We start from the raw sequence: 26,457 nt of genomic DNA on the forward strand, positions 1-26,457 counted from the left end.
CTAATAGTTCATTTTATTTTCAAAACTCTATCCTTTAAGATTCAAACGACTGTCTCTTAGTTTAGACTTAATAAAATTCTATATTCATTTCAGTTATGAATCTCATTTATTAGGGATAGGAAGTAGAGGCTGTATGGAAAAATAGGGAAAAAAAGAGCTTTTGTGTCAAATACACATGGATCCATCCTTCTAATGCTAATTTGTGGTGCATACTGGTCAAGATATTTAACTTTTTAAAGCCCTAGCTGTTTCAACTATTTAAGGAAAACTGTCATTCAATTCTCCAAATAACAGCCTCTTCCCCAGCAACTGTTTCTAGGTCACTGAGCTCTTGGACATGCTAGCAACCTAAGAGAAACATCTGCCTTCCCCCCCTGACTGCAGCTGCAGCAGGGGCTGATTGCTTGCCTAACTGACGGACTTAACCGACATGGCCGCTGCAAGACCCTCCTTTCTAGGTGGGTGAGCGGCCTCACGATACCAGGTTGAAGATGACTATCAAAAAATGAAAAAATTTTTCAAGCTGGGCTCTCCTGTGAGAAATAAATAAAGCTCTCAATACTTTCTAGCTAGGCAAGAGGTACTTTGCATACTAAATGAACATGGAGGTGGGAGGGGATTTTCACAAGGGAATCTCTTAATCTGGCCAATCCAAATTCTTTTAATTTTTTGCCAAAATGTCTACTTATCTACCATGGCAAAAATCATCAAAGCCATTTCTTACAGAGATCTTAGATATGTCAATATATAGAAAAATAATGACTATGTTATTAAGTGATTAGCTTATCTTACCTTTGATGAGGTACAAGAATATTATTTATCCCTCCGAGTTTAACATTTATCTTTAGGCACAGGTTTGAGAGAGTCTGAGGGGATGTTTTTATGACATTCTTGACTTGAACACACTGTGTAGCCATACCCAAAAGTGTATCTCCTACACGTTTCACCTCCGCTATGGAACAAATGCAAACATCTCTAGTTATAACAAAGGTCACACTTTACTGAAAATTAAGCCAATGTTTCCCCCCTTGAAATACAACCCTCCATTACAGGATACCAAAAATTACACCAATACTAAAACAATGCTGTTAAAATTTAAAGTATACTGCCTTAAAGAATAGGTTAAGTATTTAGTGATAATTTTTCCAATGGTTTTCTTCTTTGTATAAGAGAGCATATTTCTACCATCATAAAAATAGTATAACCACAATAACTGAAAAACCATAAGAGGAGAGTATCATATATAATCCCTTATCAGCATTTTACTGTACTCTTCCAGAACTTTTGTCATTTATATTATTTTAATGCAATTATAATCATAGTCTACTTATAACTTTCAATGCTATTCTCTGACCTTTAATTTAAAAATACAGAGGTATTACAGTGTAAAGAATAAAAGGCCTTTGTTCCTTTCCCCTTCTCCGTCATTGTAACTACCATAAAAAGTTCAGTGTACATAACTTCCTATATATAAAACACATGGAAAACATTTTAAAATAAAAATTGAGAACATGCCATCCATTCTATCTTGCAACTTGTCATTTTCATTTAATGATACAGTATGTTCTGAATCTCAATATATACATCACCCTTATTATTTATAACAACAGCAGTTATGCTGTTTCTACATGCCATAAGGTATCTAACCAGTCACACACTGATAGATTTCTAGCTTGTTCTAGGTTTTCATTATTTCAAACAATCCTAGGAATAATATCCTTGTATATTTTTATTTTTCTTCATTTGTGTAACTACAGCTTCAGGATAAATTTCTATAAGTAGAATTCAGGGGTCAGATATATATATATATTTAACATTTTTATAGATACTGACAAACTGCTCTCCAAAAAGGTTTATTTAGTCATTCAACAAATATTTAATGTGCACCTACTACATGTTACTATTGTGCAAGGCTCTGGATATACAATGGTGAGTCAACAGAGACACTGTTCCTGCCCTTACAGAGCAAGAGGCATTAAATAACTGCTCAAATTTAACATTACAACTGTGAAAGCAACATAAAGGAGAGGTATAAGGAGCTTTAAGATAAAAAAAGTGAGAGAATTTGACCTTGTCAGGGAGGTAAGGCAAAGCTTCCCAAGGAAGGGATGTCCAAACTAAAATTCAAAGGAAGAAAGTCAAAAGAAGAAGGCACATTTACTTGGTGAAGGGTGGAAGGTGGGCTATGAGAAGCAACACAGGTAGAAAGAAGGGAATGAAGAGTTCCTGTGGGGAAAAAGAGCACAAAGTGAGATGAATTCTGAAGAAGTAGGAAGACACGGATTTGAACATGCAAATCCTTGGAAGACCATATTGAATATCAATTTTATTAACTGCATAATTAAAAACTAAATGGGGGTGAAAGGGAAAGGGATAAATTGGATTTGTATCTTAAAAAGACCACCCTGAATGCTGGTTATAGCTCCAACATGTAGAAGGCTTGAAGGTCATCCTTCCCCTTCTCAAAACAAGAAAAAAGCTGAATGAAAGTCAATAACTTTTTCTTAAATTCATTAGAGAACTGAGGTCACAGGACAAACTGCTACTCCCAAAACAGGTGAATACAAAGAATCACAACCAAGATCAGCTTATTAGAAGCAGATGCTGATGAAGCTAGTAACTGGTAGGAACAATTAAACAGAAACTCCTATAACTCAAAAAGAAAAAAACCCAAACAATCCAAATAAAAAATAGCCAAAGGACTTGATTAGACATTCTCCTGAAGAAGATATACAAATGGCCAATAAGCACATGAAAGATGCTCCATATCACTAATCATTAGGGAAATGCAAATCAAAACCACAACGAGATACCACTTCAGACCCATTAGGATGGTTATTATCAGAAAAATAGAAAATAACATGTGTTGGCAAGCACATGGAGAAATTGGAACCTTTGTGCATTGCTGGTACGAATGCAAAATGCTGCAGCTGCTGTGGAAAATAGTACGGCAACTGCTCAAAAATTAAATACGGAAGTAATTCAAATATCCATCAATGGATGAACAGATAAACAAAATATGGTATATACATACAATAAAATATTATTCAGCCTTAAAAAGGAAGACAATTCTGATATATAGTACAACATGGATGAAGCTTCAGGACATATGTTAAATGAAATAAAAAAGTCACAAAAGGACAAATACTGTATGATTCATTTACAGGAGGTACCTAGAAGAGTTAAATTCATAGAGACAGAAAGCAGAATGGCAGCTGCTGGGGATGAGGGACGAATGAGAAATTATTGTTTAATAGGTACAGAGTTGCAGTTAGGGATAATGAAAAAATTCTGGGGATGGATGGTGGTGATGGTTCCACTTAACACTACTGATCTATACATTTGTTAAAATGGTAAATTTTATGTTACATATTTTATCACAAAAAAGAATAAAATTTTGATACATGCTACAATATAGACAAACCTTGATGACATTATGCTAAGTAAAACAAGCCAGAAACAAAAGGACAAACACCACATGATTACACCTATCCGAATTACCTAGAATAAATTCATAGAGACAGAAAGTACAACAGAGGCTACCAGAGGTTGGTGGGAGGGGGAATGGGGAGTTATTGCTTAATGGGTCCAGAGTTTCTGTTTGGGATGATGAAAAAGTTCTTAAAATCGATAGTGGTGAGAGTTGCACAACAATGGGAATATATTTAAAGCCAAAGAATTGTTCACTCAAAAATGTTTAAAATGGTAAATTTTATGTTACGTATATTTTATCACACACATAAAAACTTGTTTAAAAAATAGTTAATCCAGGAACACTCCCATAAAAACAGTACATCAGAAGGAATGAAACTATAATCAAAATTTGACACCAAATGACTGACTTAAGGAAGTTATCACCTCTACTAACATGAGACAAATGAAGAGATCCCAGGGCTCAGGCAAAAGAGGGCAAGAGTACAGAAGGAGCTGAAAAATAGGTAGCAGCAGTCAGGAAATGAAAATTAAGTAAAAAATAAGTGGTAAAAGATCAAAGAGTTTTTCTACAAGTAAAAAAAATAGGGTGAAGGGCATAAAGGGGCTTTTTTTAAAAAATAAGAATTCCAGAATGATCTAACACTCGAAACCATGTGAGTCGATAGTCTGATTTATAGGTAAACATAAGACAATTAAATGATTGAAAAAAAACTGGAGGAGTGACATCAGTATCACGGTGGAGCAAGCTGTTCCCTTAGTCTTGCCCTGCTAAGATACAATGAAAATGACATTCATTAACCAACAGAGGACATTCACACAGCACATATAGGACATCTGAGAGATCCAAGCAGCCATACGTCTGAAGGTCGGGGGACTGGATCACTGGGAAACAGTGGAAGGAGCTAAGCAGATCTCTTTTCCCTCCCCAGCAGCAGCAATCTAGAGCATGGGATCTCATGCAGTGGCTGGTGCATGATTCTGAGAGGTGACAGGGGAACAGGCAGCCCTCTATGGGAATGCTTTCACTCTTGGAGTTGCTTTCCAGCCTGTGGGAAGGCCCCACATCGAGGCAGCTCAGATACCATGTGGGCACCCCAACCAAGCCAAGCAGCCCAGGCAGACTGCCAGTGAGTGAAGAGCAGAATCACACGTGTGAAAGAGAGTGCCCTTCCCCCCACCTCCCACCTGGCACACCAGCTTGGCTGGTCAGGCAGGGCAGCAGATCTGTGCCAGAGCACCTGCATCTGCATGTGTGAAGTAGTGGTGGCCAGTGGGCAAACACAGAGAGTCCTATTTATACATCTAATGGATGCAGTGGGTCAGAAAACACAGTTCCTGTCCTCCACAGTGGTGGCAGATGGAATCTGCAACCAGATACTACTACTATGTGCTGGCAAAGGTCCACCCCATCAAACACCATGAAGAAATACATTAACATTCCAGAGCAGAAGGAAAATGACAAATCTCAAGAAACCAATTCTGAAGTCACAGAAATTTACAATCTAAATGACAGAGTATTAAAAATAGTTACCATAAAGAAACTCGAGTTACAAGAAAACTCAGAAAGACAGTTCAGTGAACTCAGGAATAAAATTAACGAGCGGAAGGAATTCTTCACAAAAGAGACCGAAACTCTAAAAAGGCAAACGGGCCAGTCCCATGGCTGAGTGGTTGGGTTTGTGTGCTCTGCTCCAGTGTCCCAGGGTTCGCTGGTTCGGATCCTAGGCGTGGACCTGCATATCGCTTGTTGGGCCATGGTGTGGCAGCACTCCACACAGAAGAACTAGAATGACCTACAACTAGGATCTACAACTATGTTCTGGGGTTTTGGGGGGAAAAATAACAAAACAAGAGGAAGATCAGCAACAGATGTTAGCTCAGGGCCAATCTTCCTCACCAAAAGAAAACAAAGCCAAACCCCAAAAAAACTCACAAACAGAAATGCTGGAGATGAAGATGACAATGAATGAGATAAAAAATAATGCAGAATCCTTGAAAAACAGAGCTGATATTATGGAAGACAGAATTAGGAATTTATAGAGGACAGAAATACAGAAATACTTCAGGTGGAGGAGGAGAGAGAACTAAGGCTAAAACGACATGAAGAAGTTCTCCAAGAAATATAGGACTCAATTAGGAAAAGCAACATAAGAATTACAGGTATTTCAGAGGAAGAAGCGAGGGAGAAAAAGAGTAGACAGCTTATTCAAAGAAATACTGGTTGAGAACTGCCCAAACCTAGAGAAAGAACTGGAATTACAATTAAATGAAGCCAACAGAACTCCCAATTACTTCAATGCAAAAAGACCTTCTCTCAGGCACACATCAGTAAACTGGCAAAAGTCAGTGACAAAGAAAAAATACTCAGGGCAGCAAGGCAGAAGAAAATAACCTACAAAGGAATCCCTATCAGGCTTTCAGTGGATTTTCATCAGAAACCTTACAGTCTAGGAGAGAGTGGAATGATGTATTCAAAATACTGAAAGACAAAAACTTTCAGGGGCTGGCCTGGTGGCGCAGCAGTTAAGTGCCCACATTCTGCTTCAGCGGCCTTGGATTCGCTGGTTCGGATCCCGGGTGCGGACATGGCACCACTTGGCAAGCCATGCTGTGGTAGGCATCCCATATATAAAGTGGAGGAAGATGGGCATGGATGTTAGCTCAGGGCCAGTCTTCCTCAGCAAAAAAGGAGGACTGGCAGCAGATGTCTTCCTCAAAAAATAAAAAAAAACCCACCAACTTTCAGCCAGGAATACTCTCTCCAGTGAAACTATCCTTCAGATATAATGGGGAAATAAAAACTTTCCCAGATAAATAAAAGCTAAGGGAGTTCATCACCACAAGATGCCCTCTACAAGAAATGATCAAGAAGGCCCTCATACCTGAAATAAAAAAGAAAAGGTTTACAAAGCCTTGAGCAAGGAGATAAAGAGACACACAAAATCAGAAAATTTAAGCTCTTTATCAGAACAAGTTAGCAAACAATTACAACACTAAATATAAAGAGAAGGAAAGCATCAAAAATAAGTATAAACACTTCATTTTAATCACAAACTCACAACACAAAATGGAATAAGTTATGATGACAATAACTTAGACAGGGAAGAGGAAAGGGATGGATCCTGCTTAGGTTAAGGAGATAAGAGGCCATCAGAAAATGAGTCATCATCTATGAGATCTTTTATACAACCCTCATACTAACCACTAAACAAAAAATGAGAACAGAGACACAAATGATAAATAAAGAGAAAACCATCATAGAAAATCACCAAACTGAAATGGCTGTAGAAATACACAGGACAAGAGACAGGGAAATATACAACAATCAGGAAATGAGATAAAATGGCAGTATTAAGCCCTCATATAAAAATAATCACTCTAAATGTAAATGGATTGAATTCTCTAATCCAAAGACACAGAATGACAGGATGGATTAAAAAACAATACCCCAAACAATATGCTGCCTCCAGGAGATGCATCTCAGCTCTAAAGACAAAACATAGGCTCAGAGTGAAGGGACGGAAGACGATACTCCAAGCAAATGGCAAACAAAAGAAAGTAGGTCTTGCCATATTTATTTATATCAGACAAAGCAGACTTTAAGGTAAAAAAGGCAATGAGAGATAAAGAGGGGTAGTATATAATGATAAAAGAGACATTCCACCAAGAGGACGTAAGACTTATGAATACATATGCACCTAACACAGGTGCATCAAAGTACATAAAGCAACTATTAACACACCTAAAGGGAGAAATTGATGGCAACACACTAATAGTAGGTGACCTCCACACCCTACTTACATAAATAAATAGATCATCCAGACACAAAGTCAATAAGGAAATAGTGGAATTAAATGAAAAACTAGATTAGATGATCTTAATAAGATATATATAGAACATTCCATCCAAAAACAGCAGAATACACATTCTTTTCAAGTGCACGTGGAACATTCTCAAAGACAGACCATATGTTAGGAAACAAGGCAAGCCTCAATAAATTTAAGAAGATTGAAATCATACCAAGCATCTTTTCCAACCAGAATGCTGTGAAACTAGAAATCAACTACAAGAAAAAAGCTGGGAATGTCACAAATATATGGAGACTAAATAACATGCTACTGAACAACCAATGGATCAATGAAGAAATCAAAGGAGAAATAAAAAAGTACCTGGAGACAAATGAAAATACATCATACCAACTCTTATGGGAGGCAGCAAAAGTGGTCCTAAGAGGGGAAATTGATAGCAATATAGGCCCACCTCAAGAAACAAGAAAAATCTCAAATAAGGAATCTTAAACTACACCTAACAGAACTAGAAAAAGAAGAACAAACAAAGCTCAGAGTCAGCAAAAGGAGGGAAATAATAAAAATTAGAGCACAAATAAATGAAATGGAAACCAAAAAATATAGTAGAAAGGATCAACGAAACTAAGAGCTGGTTCTTTGAGAAGTTAAAGAAAACTGACAAATCCTTAGCCAGACTCATTAGGAAAAAAAGAGAGAATAAAAATAAATAAAATAAAAATAATAAATAAATAAAATAAACAAAATAAAATAAACGAAAGAGGAGAATTACAACTGATACCACAGAAATACAAAGGCTTATAAGGGAATGCTATGAAAAACTGTATGCCCAACAAACTGGACAACCTAGAAGAAACAGATAAATTCTTAGACTCATATAACCTCTCAAAACTGAATCAAGAAGAGGGGCCAGCTCCAAAGCCTAGTGGTTAAGTTCGGCATGCTCGCTTCAGTGGCCCAGGTTTATGGGTTCACAACCTGGGTGTGTACCTACACCACTCTTCAGCCATGCTGTGGCGGTGACCCACATATAAAAAACAGAGGAGGGCTGGCCCCGTGGCCGAGTGGTTAAGTTCGCACGCTCCGCTTCGGCAGCCCAGCATTTTGCCGGTTGGGATCCTGGGCGTGGACACGGCACCACTCATCAGGCCATGCTGAAGCGGCATCCCACATAGCACAACCAGAGGCACTCACAACTAGAATATACAACTATGTACTGGGGGGCTTTGGGGAGAAGAAGAAGAGAGAAAAAAAAAAAAGAAGAAACAGAGAATCTGAATAGACCAATCACAAGTAAAGAGATTGGAACAGTAATCAAAAACCTCCCAAAAAATAGAACTCCAGGACAAGAAGGCTTCTCTGGAGAATCCTACCAAACATTTGGACTATTTAGTTTGCTCTACTGATTTGCCTTTTTAAAGTTAAGGATTTTAAATACTGTAGCTATAAAATGTTTTAATGTTTGGAAGTTTTAGGATAGGTTTTAGCACAATTCTAAAAGGAACATCAAGTACTTGAGGAAAAACTCAATCTTAAGATATCCTTACCATACACTGGTGTCTTCCCCGGCAAGATGACGATAATAAGCTGGAGCCCAGAGTAGGTGTTCTTGAGATGCCGGAACATGGGCTCCACGCTGTCTGCCCCCTGCGCATATTTGCAGAAGCAAGGCTGGCCCTGAATGGGCATCCCTGCATCTTTAGAAATCTTACGCAGCTGGTCCGTAAAACCCCTAGAAGGAGAAATTAATAAAAATAAAACCTTTGTCTAGTCATAAACACCTACAAAGTAGTAATGGAAAGTTTGGAAAGAGAATGATGAATGAAGCAAAGATACGTGTGCTCCACATATGAAGAGGTCACCAGACTACTGATGTTAAGGGCAATGTTGGGTCAGTAATCTATTTTGCAAACTAACACTACTATACAATTATGTGGTATTTTGTAGTTTACAAAGGGCATTAGTAATAGAGTGTGTTAGTTAAGAGCTCAGCTCTCGAGTTAGCAAGACAGGTTCCAATTTTAGTTCTGATACTAGCTATGAAATTTTAGGCAAATTTTTTCAGTTTCTGTCATCTATAAAATGATTACTTCCATTGTAAGGCTGGTGTGAAGATTAAATGAGATAATGCATGTAAAGCACTTAGCACCTAGCTCAAGACATGGTAAGAGCTTGATAAATTCAAGCTAGTGGACATGTTCTGATTTGATCCTGACATGATTCACAAGGAAGTAGTAGGTTAGGTGTTATTCCCATTTTATAGATCAGGAAATAGTTTCTGGCATATTAAGTATACACCTGAGGTCAAAGGGTTAGACGAATGGCAGAGTTAGAACTATGACCTAATCTAGAATTTCTTTCCATAATATTAACCATATCAAATTAGGATAGCAGGAAAGATTGTATCCTCAGAAAAGATTAAAAAAATATGAAAACATTTTAAAAACAAATGCGGCAGGCAGCACTTTAATGTACTTTTATCCACAGTGAAAAAACCAAAAGACTAATAATTTCATATTTAAAGAAAATTCTGCCTTTAGCCTAGGATAAATGAGTAATCACGTACAGGTTTAACAATTACTTTACTTGTTTTTAAAACAAATAGGTCTAAGTCAAGGATCTGAATTATCTTTGCTTAAAAATACTCTGATTCTCTCAGGACAGAGATCAAGTTTGTAGGAATTCCCTTCTTATTTTTCCTTATTAGTGTTTAACTCAAGAAGTAGCAAGTTCAGGGGCCAGCCCGGTGACGCAGTGGTTAAGTGCACACGTTATGCTTCGGTGGCCTGGGGTTCACCCGTTTGGATCCCAGGTGCGGACACGGCACCACTTGGCACGCCATGCTGTGGTAGGTGTCCCACATATAAAGTGGAGGAAGATGAGTGTGGATGTTAGCTCAGGGCCAGTCTTCCTCAGCAAAAAGAGGAGGATTGACAGCAGTTAGCTCAGGGCTAACCTTCCTCAAAAAATAAATAAATAAATAAATAAAAAATAAAAAAATTAAATAAAAATTAAAAAGAAAAAGCATGAAGTTCAATATTTTCAGTCAGCCTGAATAAGAGCCATTAAGTCCACGATTATAAGACTTCTATCAAGCCATGAATAACAAATACAAAATGAAAAGAATAACTGTATGCTTGAAAAACAACTAGAAGTGTTTTCTTTGGTCTCTGGAGGTCAAGTAAGATAACTGTAGCATTGTCGTAAACCGTCCTTACATTTTACTTGAAAGCAGGGGGATAAAAACTTTGGAGAAAAAAACATATTCGGTGAACTTTAAGACATACATTTAGAGATCTGGAGCTAATAAAAAGGAGTGAACAGAATTAAATAGAATAAAAATTTTACTTCTCACATGAAGGAGGCCAGGCAAATTCTAAACCGACCTGGGGTAAACTGGTCTCTATATCACTCAACAATTATTCATTATGTGAATACTTTATAGGATCTATTAGTGAAGATTTAAACTAGACAACAGTAATTTTCTTAAGAAAATCAGATTTTAGAGGAGAGAGAAGAAATTTACACAAATAATTATAATACAATTCTATTTTACGCAGGAAGTGACAAGTACAAATAGAGAGGATATTGATAAACTACTATGTTTACAGTTAAGAGAGATTACTGCCAGCATCACAAATCATAGAAAATTGGGCATTATTTAGAGGAGTAGAGACAGGAAGGAGGAGTTTTCAGTAAAGAGCAGCATGAGTGGAAACGGAAACTAAGGCTCCCTGGGAGATAGAGGGAATACAGTGCTTCAATTTTTTTGTCCAGAATATGTGAAAATGGAGAAAGGACTTAAGAGGCAGGTGAAAGATTTTAAATGTCATACTGATTTTTAATGTTATTCTTTTATATTTAATAATTTAATGTTATTCTTTGTCAAAGAGAAGCCTAAAAGTTTTGGAGTGGGGGTAGTCACAAGCAGAGCTGGTACTCTTTCACAACAGCACAGCTCCTCAAACAAGAGTAACAGCAGAAGCCCTTGAGACTACCAGAGCCCCAAAGACTTGAGAGTTCCAAAGGAGAGGAGATAAAAAAGAAAAGAAGCGAAAGTGATAAAAAGGAACCAGAAAGGCAAGAAGAGAGAGAATGTCAAGAAGGTAGTCAATTGTACCTAACGCTGCAGAAATTTTGAGAAAATAATGGCTGAGAAGAGCCCATTAGAGTTGATAACCACAAAGATATTAGAGATCTTCCAGGAATCAGTTTCAGCAGAGCACTAAGATTTCAAAGAGGGAGAGAGAACGGAAATCTGGAAGTCTGAGAGAGTAAGTAAGGTAAATTGAATAGTGAAGATTTTGTTTGTTTTAAATTTAAACAGATGATTGTTGAGCACCTACATGTTGACAGAAAGAATCTAGGGAAGAGGGGAAGTGGTGAAGACGGAGGCCAAATTTTGAAAAGTAAGGAAGTGGAAATGAGGAGTTAAACCACTCTTTCAAGGGACTCAGTTGAGAAATAAGGATTTTATTTAATCCTCATCCATTAGATAAGTACTATTATCTCTATTTTAAAAGGTGAAAACTGAAGCATAATGAGATTAAATAAATTATCCATGGGAATAAAGCAAGGAAGCAGAAAAGCTGGGAATTAAACCTATTTGCCATCAAAAGCAGTGATGCTCTGCCTATACCACATAAGCTAGTCTATTAGGATGGCTAGAAGAACGAATCAATGACTTTACTATGACTAACAAATTTAGGAACCTTCATCAAACCGTGGAGAAGAAACATTTTTAAAAGTTTCAGTGATTAAATATGCTCCATTTTGAGACAATATTGCTTAGAACATTAGCTGAGTAATTTAAAATTGAAACACAAAATTGAAACACAAAAAGGTCCCAGAGCCAAACTAATGACAAGACTTACTTCAATATTTCTTCTCTGCACTGCCTCTGTGTGGCAAAACAAGCTATAGCCCACATTTTGATTTCAACTCCTGTGTGGAACTGTTTCCCTCGCATGTCCCAGACTCCGTGGCTTGGCGTTGCTACTGTCCGATTCTAACAGAAAAAGAGAAAGAGAAATAATAAGGCAAAAAAGAATAAACACTTAACATACAATTTATCTTAATGAGCTGAAATAAGCATTTCAAATCACTGAATTGTTATATATCTGATATTCTACATGGAATAGGCTGTTCTAATCATTCTTATTTATATCTTTATAATAGAAAAACAAAAGTTCCACTAAACTCAAGCAAAGATACTCACTTTGAAACGAAAGAAATATTGTTGGAACAACAAAACACTTTCTACATTCCACATTCAGCTAGGATGCAGGATTCAGTAGGATGCCCTACTCTCCATACACTGAAATTGTATGTTGATAATTAAAAAACTATCAAGAGGTTTTACCCGTCCTCCATATTGGAGCATAGGTGCTGGAAGTACTCGTCCAGTTACATGGGCCATTTCATCTCGAACCTTAAATTGAAACTCCTGAACAAATGGATCTGTTTCATAATTTGCACTTCTTACCTAACAACAGAAAAAATTTGTAGTTACTTTCAAAATTCCCCCCAATTCCCTGCTTTACTCATTAGAACCGTCTATCATTTTTTCTTCGCTATGTCCACAATGTTTAACAATAGGTCTAGTTAGTGTCCTAATGATAGAGCAGAGAATCTTAACCTGAGGACCATAGATCATGAATGGACTGAAGGAAGTCTGCGAACTTCTGAGTAATTTATAAAAAACTTAAATGTAGTAGGTTAATAATAAGAAATTTCAACTATTTATAACTCATGAAATGGTAATTTTATATGATCAAATGTAGTATATTCTGGGGAGGGTTATCTAGAGATTGCAAGAGAAAGAAATATCTGACCTAAAGAAGGTTAAGAACCTCTAATTAGAGGATCCAGACATATACTATTAAAATTTATCTTATGTAGACTTTGATAACAAATATTGATAATCCTAAGGCTTCTGTTTCTATTTGATCTACAATTTATATAAAATTTACTTTAATATTTTCAGATGAAAAGTGAAATATCATAACGCTTACTTAATATTTATACACTTGAGACAGATAAGAAAGCCAGTATGAGATACAGATGATAATTTTTACATAATACATCCATACATACAAAGATAAGGAATTTATTCTAATTCAGTGTAGACTTGGATCTCAGAGTGTAATTCATGCTTATAGTATGCTATAGTAACTGTGTTTTTCAAAATATATTTACTTGGTCTCAGGGTAAAAGTCAAACAAGATTACAAAAAGAAGGTAGAGTTCAAGTCTTTGAGTAACAATCCACTTAAAAAAACACCTATGTAATCTAAATAGGTAAAAAGAATCTCCTCATAATAAGCAGGAAAAATTGTTTTCTAAATTAGGCACTAATGCATCTTTTCTTCATGCTTAAATGCTATTCATTTCTGGTGTGTTTTAGTGTACCTCCACAGTAATGTTACAAAGATTAACATCTATTATTTACGAAGATTTGCTGAGTGATGTGCTTGATGCTAAATGTTTTAGAATTTTCACAATAACTTTATGACTATAAAAGTAGGTTTTTATAATCTTTATTTTACAGAGGATAAGCTTAGTAAAGTTAAATGACTGCCCTAAAACCATATAGCTAAGCAAGTGACATTGAATCTGAAACCACGCATGTTCTGATTCTAGAGTTCCCACTCTCAATCACTGCACTAGCCTTCCAGATGCTGTAATTAGAATAACACAGTAATAGTAACAATAAGTGGAGAAGCTAGACTTTGAACCCAGAGCCATTAAGATTCCAAAGTCCGTTTTAACTACTACAATACTGTCTCCCTGAATAGAAAAGTTGTAATAAACGAGTTAGAACAAGTTAGATTTATAGAGACAGTGAAAAGTTCTAGTTTCTTAAAGGTTTTATAATCTTGTCATAGCAGATAAGAGAAAAGTCCACAATGAGAACCAACCTGTATTTTCCTAATAAAATATCATGTAATAACTTTAATTCACTCCTTAGAAAACTATAAGAAAAAAAGGTCTGGGGCCAGCCCTGGGGCCGAGTGGTTAAGTTCACATGCTCTGATTCGGCGGCTTAGGGTTTCACCAGTTCAGATCCTGGGCGTGGACATGGCACTGCTCATCAAGCCATGCTGAGGCAGTGTCCCACATAGCACAAACCAGAAGCACTCACAACAAGAATATACAACTATGCACTGGGGGGCTTTGGGGAGGAGAAGAAGAAAAAAAAAGGTTGGCAACAGATGTTAGCTCAGGTGCCAATCTTAAAGAACCAAAAAAGAAAAGAAAAAAAGGTATTTTTTTCTGTAATTGGCTTACAGAATGAAAGTCAGTTCTGAAATCCTTTTTCAACAATCTTTGAAATTACTTTTGAAAGTGCTATTGTTTTGGGTAACATTCATATTTCCAGACTTTTTTCTTCTTCACTTGGGTAATTGAAATGGTATCCAAGAAGACAGTAAGATCAGATCCACCAGTTGCCTTTTAGTTTTCATTTTGCTTTATTCCATCAGTTTTATAAAGTGGAACTGATAACTCTTCCTCCCCATACAGAACAAGGAGACAGCTTAGAGATCCTATGTGGTTGAAGCTGCCTTTAATTTCTTTATTCATCCTATACAGTCACCAGCCTGAGACTGGGGGCTAAGTAATCATACTCAGAGTGTTAAAGACTCTCACTATTGCTAGTCATAATACTTTGACCTTCCCTCCTTTCTCCTTCTTTTAGGTAGGAGGTAACAAAGCTCTAGTTCGTGAAACTGAAACATTAGTTCTGAGAGAATCTATTCTGGATCTAATTAAAGAGTCTGGGGTTAAATTAGAAGGATCCAACCCTTTGCATAGAACCCACTAAGGTTTACCCTCAGAACACGACTAGATTACTTCCATGATCCCTTCTAATTGTGATAATCCATGAAATGGTAATAAGGACATAGTTCTTTAGGAGCTCACCCTAATATGCTTTTAAAGTCCCATTTCTAGGGTTAAGTACTAACCAGTCTGCTAATTTCCTCTTGTCTATCTGGCGCAGATCTTGCTGTTGCTTTGATCATAGTAGAAGTCTGATTGTCCGTTAGCTTCTTGATACATCGTTGCCCTGCCACAATATTACAGACCTACAGATGGAAAAAAGTTTTATACTAGATGTATATATCCTTTTTAAAATTCTCAGTGCCAATTACATGTCAAAACAAATTTTAAAATCTACTTCATTAAACTGCTTCTTTTACTATCATGTTAAGTAAAAAAGTAGTAAAAAATACTATTTTACAGAATGATTATTATTAGCTAAAATATACACTGGATAAAAAGGCTGAAAAGTGTACCAAAATGCTAACAGTGGTTACATTCAGAGTGGTAGGACTGTGGATGAATTTTTTTCGTATTATTTCATTACCAAAATTTAGAATAAAATAAAATTTAAAAACAGGTCAATCTCCAAAATAAATGTGAGAGTATGAAGTAAGTTATAGGCCATAAAAGACCCCAACAGAATGATGAATAAGAGTATAGTAATAAGCAGCCTAAACATATTACTTCTAGTGGCAGATAGGTATGTTTCTGCTCCTGTCCCACTTGCAGACAGGGAAGGTGCGGGTACTTCAGCTGAAGAGTATATTTTTCTCTGAAATACTGTGCTACTGTTCTCTCCACAGTTTGGCCATTTTCTAACTGTAAAGGAAAGCTGGAAAAAAAAAAAAGTACACATTAACAACTCTTATCTCATTATGAGCTGGCAAAACTCCCAATTCACTAACTACAGCAAGCTGCCTCAATCATCTCTGCTCTGATAAACACCAGCTTTTCTTACGTTTGATGACTGGCAGGCCTTCTTGTTACATTACAAACACGGTATTTCCGTCTCATTGTTCCACAATGAGTCACTTCAACCTTCAGACCTGTTCCCAACAAGAAAAACTGAGGTTATAGAACTGTCACATGTAAAATATTTATAGCTACAAAGCCCGTCCACTACTATAAAAACTCCAATTCTAAACAGACAGAAAATCTGTGATACAGTCAATGTGATATTAACAAAGGCTTTTATACATAACATTGATAATAATGGTTACAATTATGATAGACCTAACTCCAAATCTTTTCCCTATCCCATCAAGCTCTACACATTATAAAATAGTATCACAAGGGGCCAGCCTGGTGGCTTAGTGGTTAAGTTCATGCACTCAGCTTCAGTGGCCTGGGGTTCGTGTGTCTGGATCTCAGGCGTGGACCTACACATCGCTCATCAAGCCACACTGTGGCAGCGTCCCACATACAAAATAGAGGAAGATTGGCACAGACGTTAGCTCAGGGACAATCTTCATCACCAAAAAATATATATATATCATAAAATTTGCAAAGCCTATAGACCAAGGGATAAAGTTCTCCATTAATAAAAAACCTTGTTTATAATAAATTCAGGTATTTATGCTGGGAGAGGAAAAGAGTAATGAAAGGAGTTGTAATAATTGTCAAGACATTCTATAACTTTCAAAATATGTGTTATTTGAATAGCCCAGTCACTGCATACTGACTGAAGATCAGAATTTCATAAAGCTCAAGAAGGAAGTCCTTCAAAAATTTTTAAACCAGGAAAAAAAAATCCAAGGCCCTTTTAACAGAAGTGGAGAGACAATTTAGTAGAAGTGTAATATAGTAACACAGCTCTTTTACTATTAAAAATTAGAAATCAAATGCAAACAAATAATTACTAGAGCGGGTGATCCCTACTTTCTTATGAAATCACTGACCCCTTTGTGAATCTGATGAAAGCAATAAACTCCTAGAAAAATGCACATACACATAATTTAGCATATGATTTTAGATGTTCCTGGATCCTTGCAGTCCATCTGCAGACCCGACCCTGGGAGTTTGAGGATCCCAGGCCTGCTTTAGAATATAAAGCAACGGGCTTTCAAACCACTGGCTGGAATTCTTTGGGATGAATTTTCTAAGCAGTGTTATCCACAGAATTTTCTGAGATGATGAAATGCTTCACATTTGTGCTAAAATTATTAACAATATGTGTTACTGAGCATATGAAATGTGGCTAGTGTGCCTGAGAAACTGAAATATTAATTTAAATTTAAATAGCTACATGTGGCTAGTGGCTACTGTATTGGCTAGTGCAGTCCTGGAACTCTCTAGAGAAGAGTTAACAAACAGATATATATAGTGGCTACTGGTCACAGATAAGCTTCACTCTATTTCTATGGCCTACATTCCAAAGGAGGAAAATCTAAAAAAAGGTAGATAGAGGACAACTTTTAGTTCCCTGATAGTATTTGTGGTTATTATGTTTCTGTTATTTCCCTTTTTTATCTGTGATTCCTAGAGTGCGGTGGTTCTCAATCAGAGATGATTGCGTCCTGCAGGGAACATTTGGTAATGTCTGGAGACATTTCTGATTGTCACAACTGGGGGGTACTATTGGCATCTAGTGGATGTTAGATTTAGGGATGCTGCTAAACATCCTACAATGCACAACCTCCCAGCCCCGACCACAAGAATTATTCAGCCCAAAATATCAATAGTGCTAAGGGAAAGAAGTCCTATTTTCCTATCTAATTATTAACTGTAGTACCAAACACAAAGTTCACTCATAGTAATATTTTCTTCTGCTATAATCAGCACAAATCAAGATGTTAAATGGACACAGTGTCACTGAAGCAGATTGGTGTGAGTTTTTCTTGAGAAGTACTCCTAATTGTATCAGTAGAAGTAGTTTTTATTAGTAACTACCTTTATAAAACTAAAGATCAATTAGAGAATTTACTATGCTTCTATATTATAAAGGAGACTAGAAAATAAAATACTCCCAAGGGAAGTTCCTAAAAGAAGGAAATACCAACAATATGAAGTAAGCAAGATATAAAAATATTTATGTTTAGGGGAAAAACACAACAGAAAAATTTAAAACAAATTTCTGTTATCTACACTACTTAGCAATTTGTTTTTGAGTCTTCCCTTGAATTAAAAAAATTATTAGTAAGGTTCTATAAGCTTACTAAATAAGTTTTTACCAAAAATAAATTGGTACTCTTATATACATAGGATACTTTTACCATAAATTTCCCTCAGTATTTCTGCTCTTGAACTATGAGGAATTATTACACAAAGAAACCATCCTAAAGTTAATATTAAACATTTAGGAAAAACTTCAACTGGAACCAAATGAATATACTAAGAAAATCTATTCATTATAGCACACTTTATATCGCTATTTAACAGTTATCACCAACTTCCTCATGCCAGCGAAAAATGAAACCCAAATATAAAGCACAGAACACACAGCTTTGATTCTCGGGAGTTACTATGGTAGGAATACATGATGTACTTTAAAGAGTCCTCTTTAAAAAAAAAAAAAGCAAGATTTCTTGACTTTGAATGGAAGAAATAATCATCAGTTTGTCAATTAGATCCAACTCAGATTTTTCTACCCCAAATCTAGGGTCATAGGTGCCTGAGGATTAGACCCAAATCCAGGGATTAGCAAAAAGTTGAAATTTTAAAAAATGGACTAGATAATTCTCTGCCCAGGTCCCTCCCCAAACCCTCCATCCAACCAAAACAAATTTTTGGCTTTAATAAATCAAATATTTAACCTATAAACTTGGCTTTACCTTCACTATAACATCAACTTTATAATGATTTCTAGTCATTTTTTTCAGTCATTTCTTTGGGCCCCTGAGCAGTTGAAGTTAAGATCGAGTCCATGCTCTTCGGGCAGCAGTTGAATCCTTGTTCTGTACATCTTGTATTTTCTGTGATAGAGTGGTGATATGAGTTGATTGCATAGTTACCTCAAAATAATGTAAGTGACTTCATGATATCAGAGGTGGTAACTAAGCAGCAACTCCACTGGAAATCATGGCATTTAGATGGTCACATATTAATGGTGGCTAATGCACTACCTTCCAACAAAGTTAACTGTGCAATTAATACTGATTATGAAAGGACAATGGTATGGTTGCAATACAGTAATACATAACACTTTATTATTTTGGCACTTAAATAACTTGAGATAAATGGATGCTTATTTTCAAAGCAGGAAAGATTTTCCTTTTAATGTTTTATTACAATGACTCTCTCCTGGTTACTAAAAGGCAAAGAATAATTACTGGAGCAAGCAGGATGTATTCAGGTACTCTAACTGATTTGGGGAGCTGAAAGATGTTCAGTGAACAAACTTCAATGCTTCATTCAAACTACAGGCTGAAAATTATCTACAACACATAGGTAAAACCTTAAAATAGAATAATTATTTTCGACTATTTAAGATCTAACCCTTAGTATACAGAGAACTCATACTACTCATTCTAATTAGAGAATATCTAAATTCTCTTCATGTCTAAATAATAAAGACTAAATACAGTGGAGTCACATCTTACATGAGGATTAGGTTCTAAAGTCATGAACAAGACAAGAATTTTACACAATCAAAATTAATCTTGAAATATTCCTTAAATTGTGATAAAGTACAGTGTATATGGGTTCCCATATAAAACTGTCTATGTATATTTAAATGTACATAGAAATGTACACATATAAAGAATAAATATATACAAAATCTAAATTTCAGGACACTATTAAAATTACTTTTTTCTTTTTCTCTTTGGAAGACTATGTAGAGATGAATTTATATTAGTAAAATAAGCATATGATGCAACACCATTGTACAATTTTTAGCTACTAAAATAGGCAACACCAATGGTCAGCATAATGTACATGAAATAACTGACTTCCAACTCTAAAACAACACATGAAACAGGCTAGCTCCCTATCCATAAATTTTCAAAGAAATAAATATTCTGCTATCATTTCAGAAAAATAAGGAAGTCATTATATTAGAAAATGTTCAAAGAATGACTCCAGTTCTGAAATAACAATATTTTTTTGAATAAGCTTTCTCTTTTTAACAATATTATAGAAGCATTTTTCCATGGGATACTCTTACATCTTCAGCAAGTAAGACAAAGTATCAACAAAAAATTAGCTGGTATCAATATTAATTCCATTACTTGGCATTTCTTCCACTGAAACACTACCTAAGATGTTATGATAATGAATTTAATGTAACATTTTATAATTGCTCTGTATTTTTTTACTGATGTTACATGAATAGATTTAATTCACCTTTTATCTCTTTGGTGAACTTTACCCGATGAGAATCAGTCAGAGGTCTTGGTTGCTCATCAATATTATGAATGTCAAGAACTTCACACATGAACTGAATTACAGGTTGTGCTTTGTAGAAGGCAGTGGCAGAAACTAAGAAGAAAAAGACAAATAGTACTAATTAATGTTTCCCTAAAAAAAAATTCAGAAACTTGATCTCAGGCTCCATGATAATTATCTAATTACAGAGTAAAATCATCCTTTATGTATACTTACATACATATAAAAATCTTTCCAAAATTAAGCAGTTTCAATTTGACCTGTTTGATTGGAAGACAAGCACAAGAACAGAAAAGCCAAATACTATAGCTTCTACAATCTGTCTCTTTCATCACGGGTACGTGAATCATTCCATTCTCTACTACATGTACAGAGAAGTGTTCTGGGTACGAGACAAGGCCTGTGAAGGGGCAAAGAAGGCCAGAGTCCCTTAGCAGATGAAAAGGTTAATTACTGTTTCTTAAACAAAGCTTTCTATGCCACCCCAGACTGCTTATCTATTCTAGCGAGAGCTCTCCCTATCTTGCAGATTTGAAAAGACAGTGGTATTAAATGTTTTTAGTGTTAATCCAAGCTACAGCTAGTAACAGCAGGGCATATTTGCCCAATGTTATCTAGCTAAAGTTGACAGTTTTCTAAAAGTCAACCAGCATGATTTCTTAATTTTGGGTTTTGGAACCAGAAGAGCTTCACCAATGGTTAGTAGATTACCATCACTCATTTCTTAAACACATCCTTACTGACTACTATGATGTCCTATAAAGGCACTGGGGATACAATGAAAAGTAAAACCAAAGCAGACAATAAGCTACATGCTATCATGTTATTTTTCTGCTTAAAAAACAAGCCCAGTGAGGAAGCTTGGCACACATGTTAGCTCAGGGCGAATCTTCCCCACACAAGAAAAACAAACACAAAATAACATGCCCACTGTCTGCTGAGCTAAGTGTAAACTTTTTATGTGGTGCTCTTTATCTCCCTCCCTTCACAAATGTCCCTTACCTCTGGAAGGATATTTATCAAGCCTTTAACAGCAGTTATCTCAGGACATGCGTGGGTGGTAAGGCTACTGTGCATATTTTTTATTTTCCTCTTTTTAATTTTATCTTTGAATCTTTTTTAAAATAGTGAACATATATTACCTTTTCTTTTATTATAGAAATAATATATGAATGAAGTCTCATCAATATAGATATAGAGAGTAAAGACTTCCTCCAGTCTCCAAGTATCTTTAAGAAGTAACCACTGTTAGTAGTTAAATATGTATATATCCTGTTCTTTTAAAACGTACTTAGAGACAAAAATGTACATACATTTTTTTTGCATGAGATAATAAATGTTCTATGATTTATTTCATTATTTTTAAACTTAACAATATGTCTCAGAGACCTTTCCAGGTCAGTACATTCTTTTTAACAGCTTCATACTATTCCACAGTACGGGTGCATGATAATTAAGTGAATATATACTCTTTTCCCCTCTTAACAAAACAGAACACAAGTAGTAAAACATTAGCAACACTATTCTGTACTTTGACTTTCTTTTTCTCATTATATATCTTAGAGATAAATCTATATGTATGAATACGGAACTGAATTACTGTTTTTCATAGCTGTAGGATATCTCATTGCATGGATGTACTTCACGTCCCTAATGCTGAATAGTTAGGCTGGTTTTGTTTTTTTACTATTCCAGTGAATGTCCTTATATATATATACACGTATGTGTGTGTGCATGCACACACATCCATCAGTACGTCTGTAGGAAAGATTTAAGAGGAATCAATACCTCACTGCTAAACTTCCATCCAAATAAACTTTAGAAATACCTCTACAATTTCTAACTAATTAAAAAAAGAGATTGATAAGACTGTATTAGCATTCTGGATACCTTATTCAAATCCACAGTAGTTTAAACAATGTATACATTACATTCTTCTATTAAAAAATGTGAGAATATTGTGCATTAAAAAAAGGCTGGCAGGATACATACCAAATAAACACACACTGCTTCTGGGTTAATTTTTAAAAAGTAAAGAGATAAAGGAAAATAAATATATGACAAGTAACATGCTTATTTTGCCTTTCCTTTAATCCTACAGGTAAAATTTCTTCACTGGATTACTATACTACTACTACTATTGAGTTTTATATCACTGACTTGAAACTACTAAACAAACTGTGCAACATTCTTCTGTTATTTTTCCCTGTTTATCTCACTATGCTTCTAATCATTTTACTGTTTACCATCTTCTCCACAGGAAAGGCGCACCTGAAGTGAAAAAAGTTCTTACAAAACATGGGTTGAAATAAATGATTACAGCTGAATTAGGCTTGAATTTGAATGAGCAAAGATTTGCTTCTCCACCCCTTGGCTGAATTCTTAATATTTTATAAATCTATACATATGCATTTTATTCCTCCTTCTCCTTTCAGGAATCAGCTAATTTACAGCAAAAGTAATACTTACTTTTAAGATTTTAAAAATCTATTAATGAAATACACCACATTAACATTAAAGGAAATAAGCATAAAATCATTTCCCTAGATGATGGCCCCAAAAAAGCACTGGATAAAATTCAGCACCATAGCTAAAACTCTCACTGTACCAGGACTAGAAGGGAACTTCCCTAATTTGATAAAGGTATCTACCAAAAATCTATGGTAAATTCAACTTCATTTAATAGGAGGTCCTAGCTAGCTGAGTAATGCAAGTTAAGAGAAATAAAAGGTAAAAAGATTGGAAAGGGAGAAATAAAATTATTATTCTTCACAATAAGACTATCTACTAGAAAACCCAATAATCTATAAATTATAAAATTAATGAGAGTTCAGTAAGGTTGCTAGATTTAAGATAAAAAATATAAAAATAGGTTACATTCTTATACATTAGCAACCAACTTAAAATCTAATTTAAAAAACATACCACTTAAAATCACAACAAAAAACATAAGGCACTTGGGATGAAATCCAAAAGATAAGACCTACAGAAACAACAAGCATCTTTACTATTGAATGATATTACAGAATATCTAAATAAATGGAGCAATATACCCTATTCATGTAAATTATCCTCAAATTAATCTTCAAACGCAAAGCAACTTCAATCAAAATACCAACAGGCCCCCTCGACCTCTGGAACTTAAGAAGTTGATACTGAAATTAACATGAAAGAGCAATAATTTTTAAGAATAAGGTCTGACCTAACATTCATCAAGATTTGTCAAAAGACTGTTGGGATAGACACATAAACCAGCAGAACAGACTTGAAAGCCTACCTCAGGCTAAATACAAATTCCTACTTCGAGAACTAAATATGAAAAGAAAAATGAACGTTTAGAGGAAAATATAGAATATCCTTATGATCTTGGAGGTAAGGAAGAATTTCTTAAACAAGATACAAAACTACAAATGATGAAAACTATGAGAAAAAACATACCACAAACAAAGCTCAAAGCAAAACAAAAAACAGGCTACAAATTGGTAGAGGATATGCGTAACACATATAACAAATGATTGGGATCTAGAATATGTAATGAGTTCCTACAAATCAAGATAAGACAATAAAAGTGGCAAAAGATATGAGCAGGCATTCATGGAAGAGAAAAATCTAAATGTCCAGAAACATAAATTTTCACTAATAATCTTATTTGTAATTAAGGAAATATATATAAAAACAATATGAAGCTATCATTTTACACTAATCAAGATGGGCACAAATTTCAAGATGGGTAACAAAAACTGACAACAAGCCAATGGAAGAATGAAAGCTCTTATACAGATTGTAGGAATATAAACTGATACAATCAGGAGAGCAAATGGCAATATACAGTAAATTTGAAGATGGGCATAATTTTCAACCCAGCAATTCCACTATATTGGAATACATACTACAGAGAAATTGCATATCTGCAGAAGGAAACACAAACAAGAATGCTTACTGTAGTATTATTTTTAATAGTAAAATGAATGGAAACAACCTAAATATCCATCAATCAAATAGATAAATTCATAGCATATTCATACAGTTAAAATTAATGGGCAGGTACTAGAATTCAGATAATTAAAATTAAGAAACAAAGTACAGATATTACCTGAGAAGAGTTTGGTGAAAAATGAGATATTATCAACTACTTAGAATGCCAGTATTTAGATACATATAATACAACTAAGGAAAAAAAATTTATCAAAAGTCTAGATGTGTAGAATATCAGTGGGATAGTCTTTCAATTCATGAACATAGTAAATCTCTGAATTTATTAAGATCATTTAAATTTCATTAAGATTTTGTAATACACTCTATAACTCTCATGCATCTTTTAATAGATTTATCAATAAATTGATAAAAATTTTTGTTGCCGTTAGAAATGTATGCTTTCATTTTTTGTCACATTAACTGTTTGCTGCATGTTTATTTTTTTCACTAGGTTTATTTTTTCTTTTCATAGGTAGCAGTGATAGAATAATGAAAAAAGGACACGTTTGGAAATAAAAGACTTAGATTTTAATCCTAGGTCCAGCACTTACTAACTATGATTTCTCTGAATTTCTATTTGTTCATCTATAAAATCAGAAAAATATCTACTACTTGCAGCATTAGGGTGGAGAGCCAATACAAGGCACCTACTTGTGCCTGGAACATGATAGGAGTTCAACAGAACTCTTCATTTTTGAAGAAGTGTCTATTCATGTCCTTTGTTCACTGATCTACCAAAGTCTTAATTCTAGGCAAAATTGTTTTGTCGATATAAACTAACTCCTTGAAGAGGTTGTATGGGAGAATGCCTCATGAAGATCTGTATTTTTTCTATTTTTAATGTAAAATATCACATATTACTAAAGTGTATAAAACACAAATGTGCCACTTAGCAAATTATCTTAAAGTGAACTTAGCAAATTGTTATAAAGTGAATATCCACGTAACCAGCATTCAGATCAAGAGCTAAATATTGCCAGTATCCTAGAAACTTTTTCCCTAGCCCCTTCCCAATCCAAACCTCCTCTCTCAAGGTAAGCAAAATTCTGGATTTTATGATAATCACTTCCTTTCCTTTATAGATTTACAACATTTAAGTACAGATCCCTAAGCACTACAGTTTAGTTTTCCTAATTCTTAAACTTTATGTAACCAGAAACATAAAGTATGTAATACTTTTGACACTTTTGCTAAAGATTGTTTCTAACTCACCTATATTAAATGTAACTAGTATCTTCATTTTTATCGCTCTGCCTAACACTCTGTTGAAGAAATATACAATTTATCCACTCTAATGTTGGTGGACATTTGTGATGATACTTTCCTTTGGTTACTTGAATAACGTCATGAACATTCTTATGGTTTTTCTGATGCACACACAAATACAAATTTCTCTAGTAAAAAAGGCTATATATCGAGGAGCAGAATTGCTGAGTCATGAAGGATGTCTATCTCTAATTCTCCTAGATAATGCCAAACTCTTCCAAAGTGGTTTAACTACTGACCCTCTTACAATCAGTGTCTAAGAGTCACTATTGTGCCAAATTCTCACCAACTTTTGTCAGACTTGAATTTTAGCGTTTCTGGTGAGTGTGTAGTGGTATCTCATTTTTAAAAAATAATTTTGAGGTATAACTTACATATAATAAAACACATTTTAAATGTAAAAGTTCAATGATTTTGATAAATGTATACATCTACTCTACTACTACCCTCAATCAAGACAGAACATTTCCATCACGCTAGAAAGAACCTCCCTGCCTCTATGTAATCAGCTTCTCCCGCATCTGCCCCAGGCAGCTACTTATTTGACTCCTTTCATAATAGATTAACTGGTTCCAGAATTTTATATAAATGGAATTATACTGTATATACCATTTTGTGTCTGGCTTCTTTTGCACATCCTAGTTGAGATTCACCCATACCACTGCATAAATTAGTAGTTAGTTGTTTTTAGTTGCTGAGTAGTATTTCATTCTATGATTAGATCACAATTTGTTTCTTCATTTAGCTGTTGTTGGAAATTTGGGTTGTTTCTAGTTATTATGAACATGAAAACATACACAAATCTTTGTATGGACCTATTTTTTAAT

General features: G+C 35.0%; 1 protein-coding gene across 6 annotated transcripts in view; it reads right to left on the reverse strand.

The window, feature by feature from the left end:
- The window catches only part of AGO3 (argonaute RISC catalytic component 3), a 116,119-nt gene that overhangs the window by 30,409 nt on the left and 59,253 nt on the right, over positions 1–26,457 (reverse strand). For all 6 annotated transcript variants that reach the window (XR_011537466.1, XR_011537467.1, XM_070610315.1 and 3 more), the window contains 8 exons: positions 20,348–20,482; positions 16,023–16,110; positions 15,749–15,896; positions 15,208–15,327; positions 12,604–12,726; positions 12,116–12,249; positions 8,789–8,973; positions 793–952 (listed from right to left, as the gene is read on the reverse strand). Coding sequence is in view for 4 of the 6 variants with exons in the window: in XM_070610315.1 (XP_070466416.1) it covers positions 793–952; positions 8,789–8,973; positions 12,116–12,249; positions 12,604–12,726; positions 15,208–15,327; positions 15,749–15,896; positions 16,023–16,110; positions 20,348–20,482 (1,093 nt within the window). In the remaining 2 variants the exon portion in view is untranslated. The remainder of the gene's footprint in view (positions 1–792; positions 953–8,788; positions 8,974–12,115; positions 12,250–12,603; positions 12,727–15,207; positions 15,328–15,748; positions 15,897–16,022; positions 16,111–20,347; positions 20,483–26,457) is intronic.

Source organism: Equus przewalskii, chromosome 2 (genome assembly GCF_037783145.1).
Source record: "Equus przewalskii isolate Varuska chromosome 2, EquPr2, whole genome shotgun sequence".
Classification (NCBI taxonomy): Eukaryota; Metazoa; Chordata; class Mammalia; order Perissodactyla; family Equidae; genus Equus; species Equus przewalskii.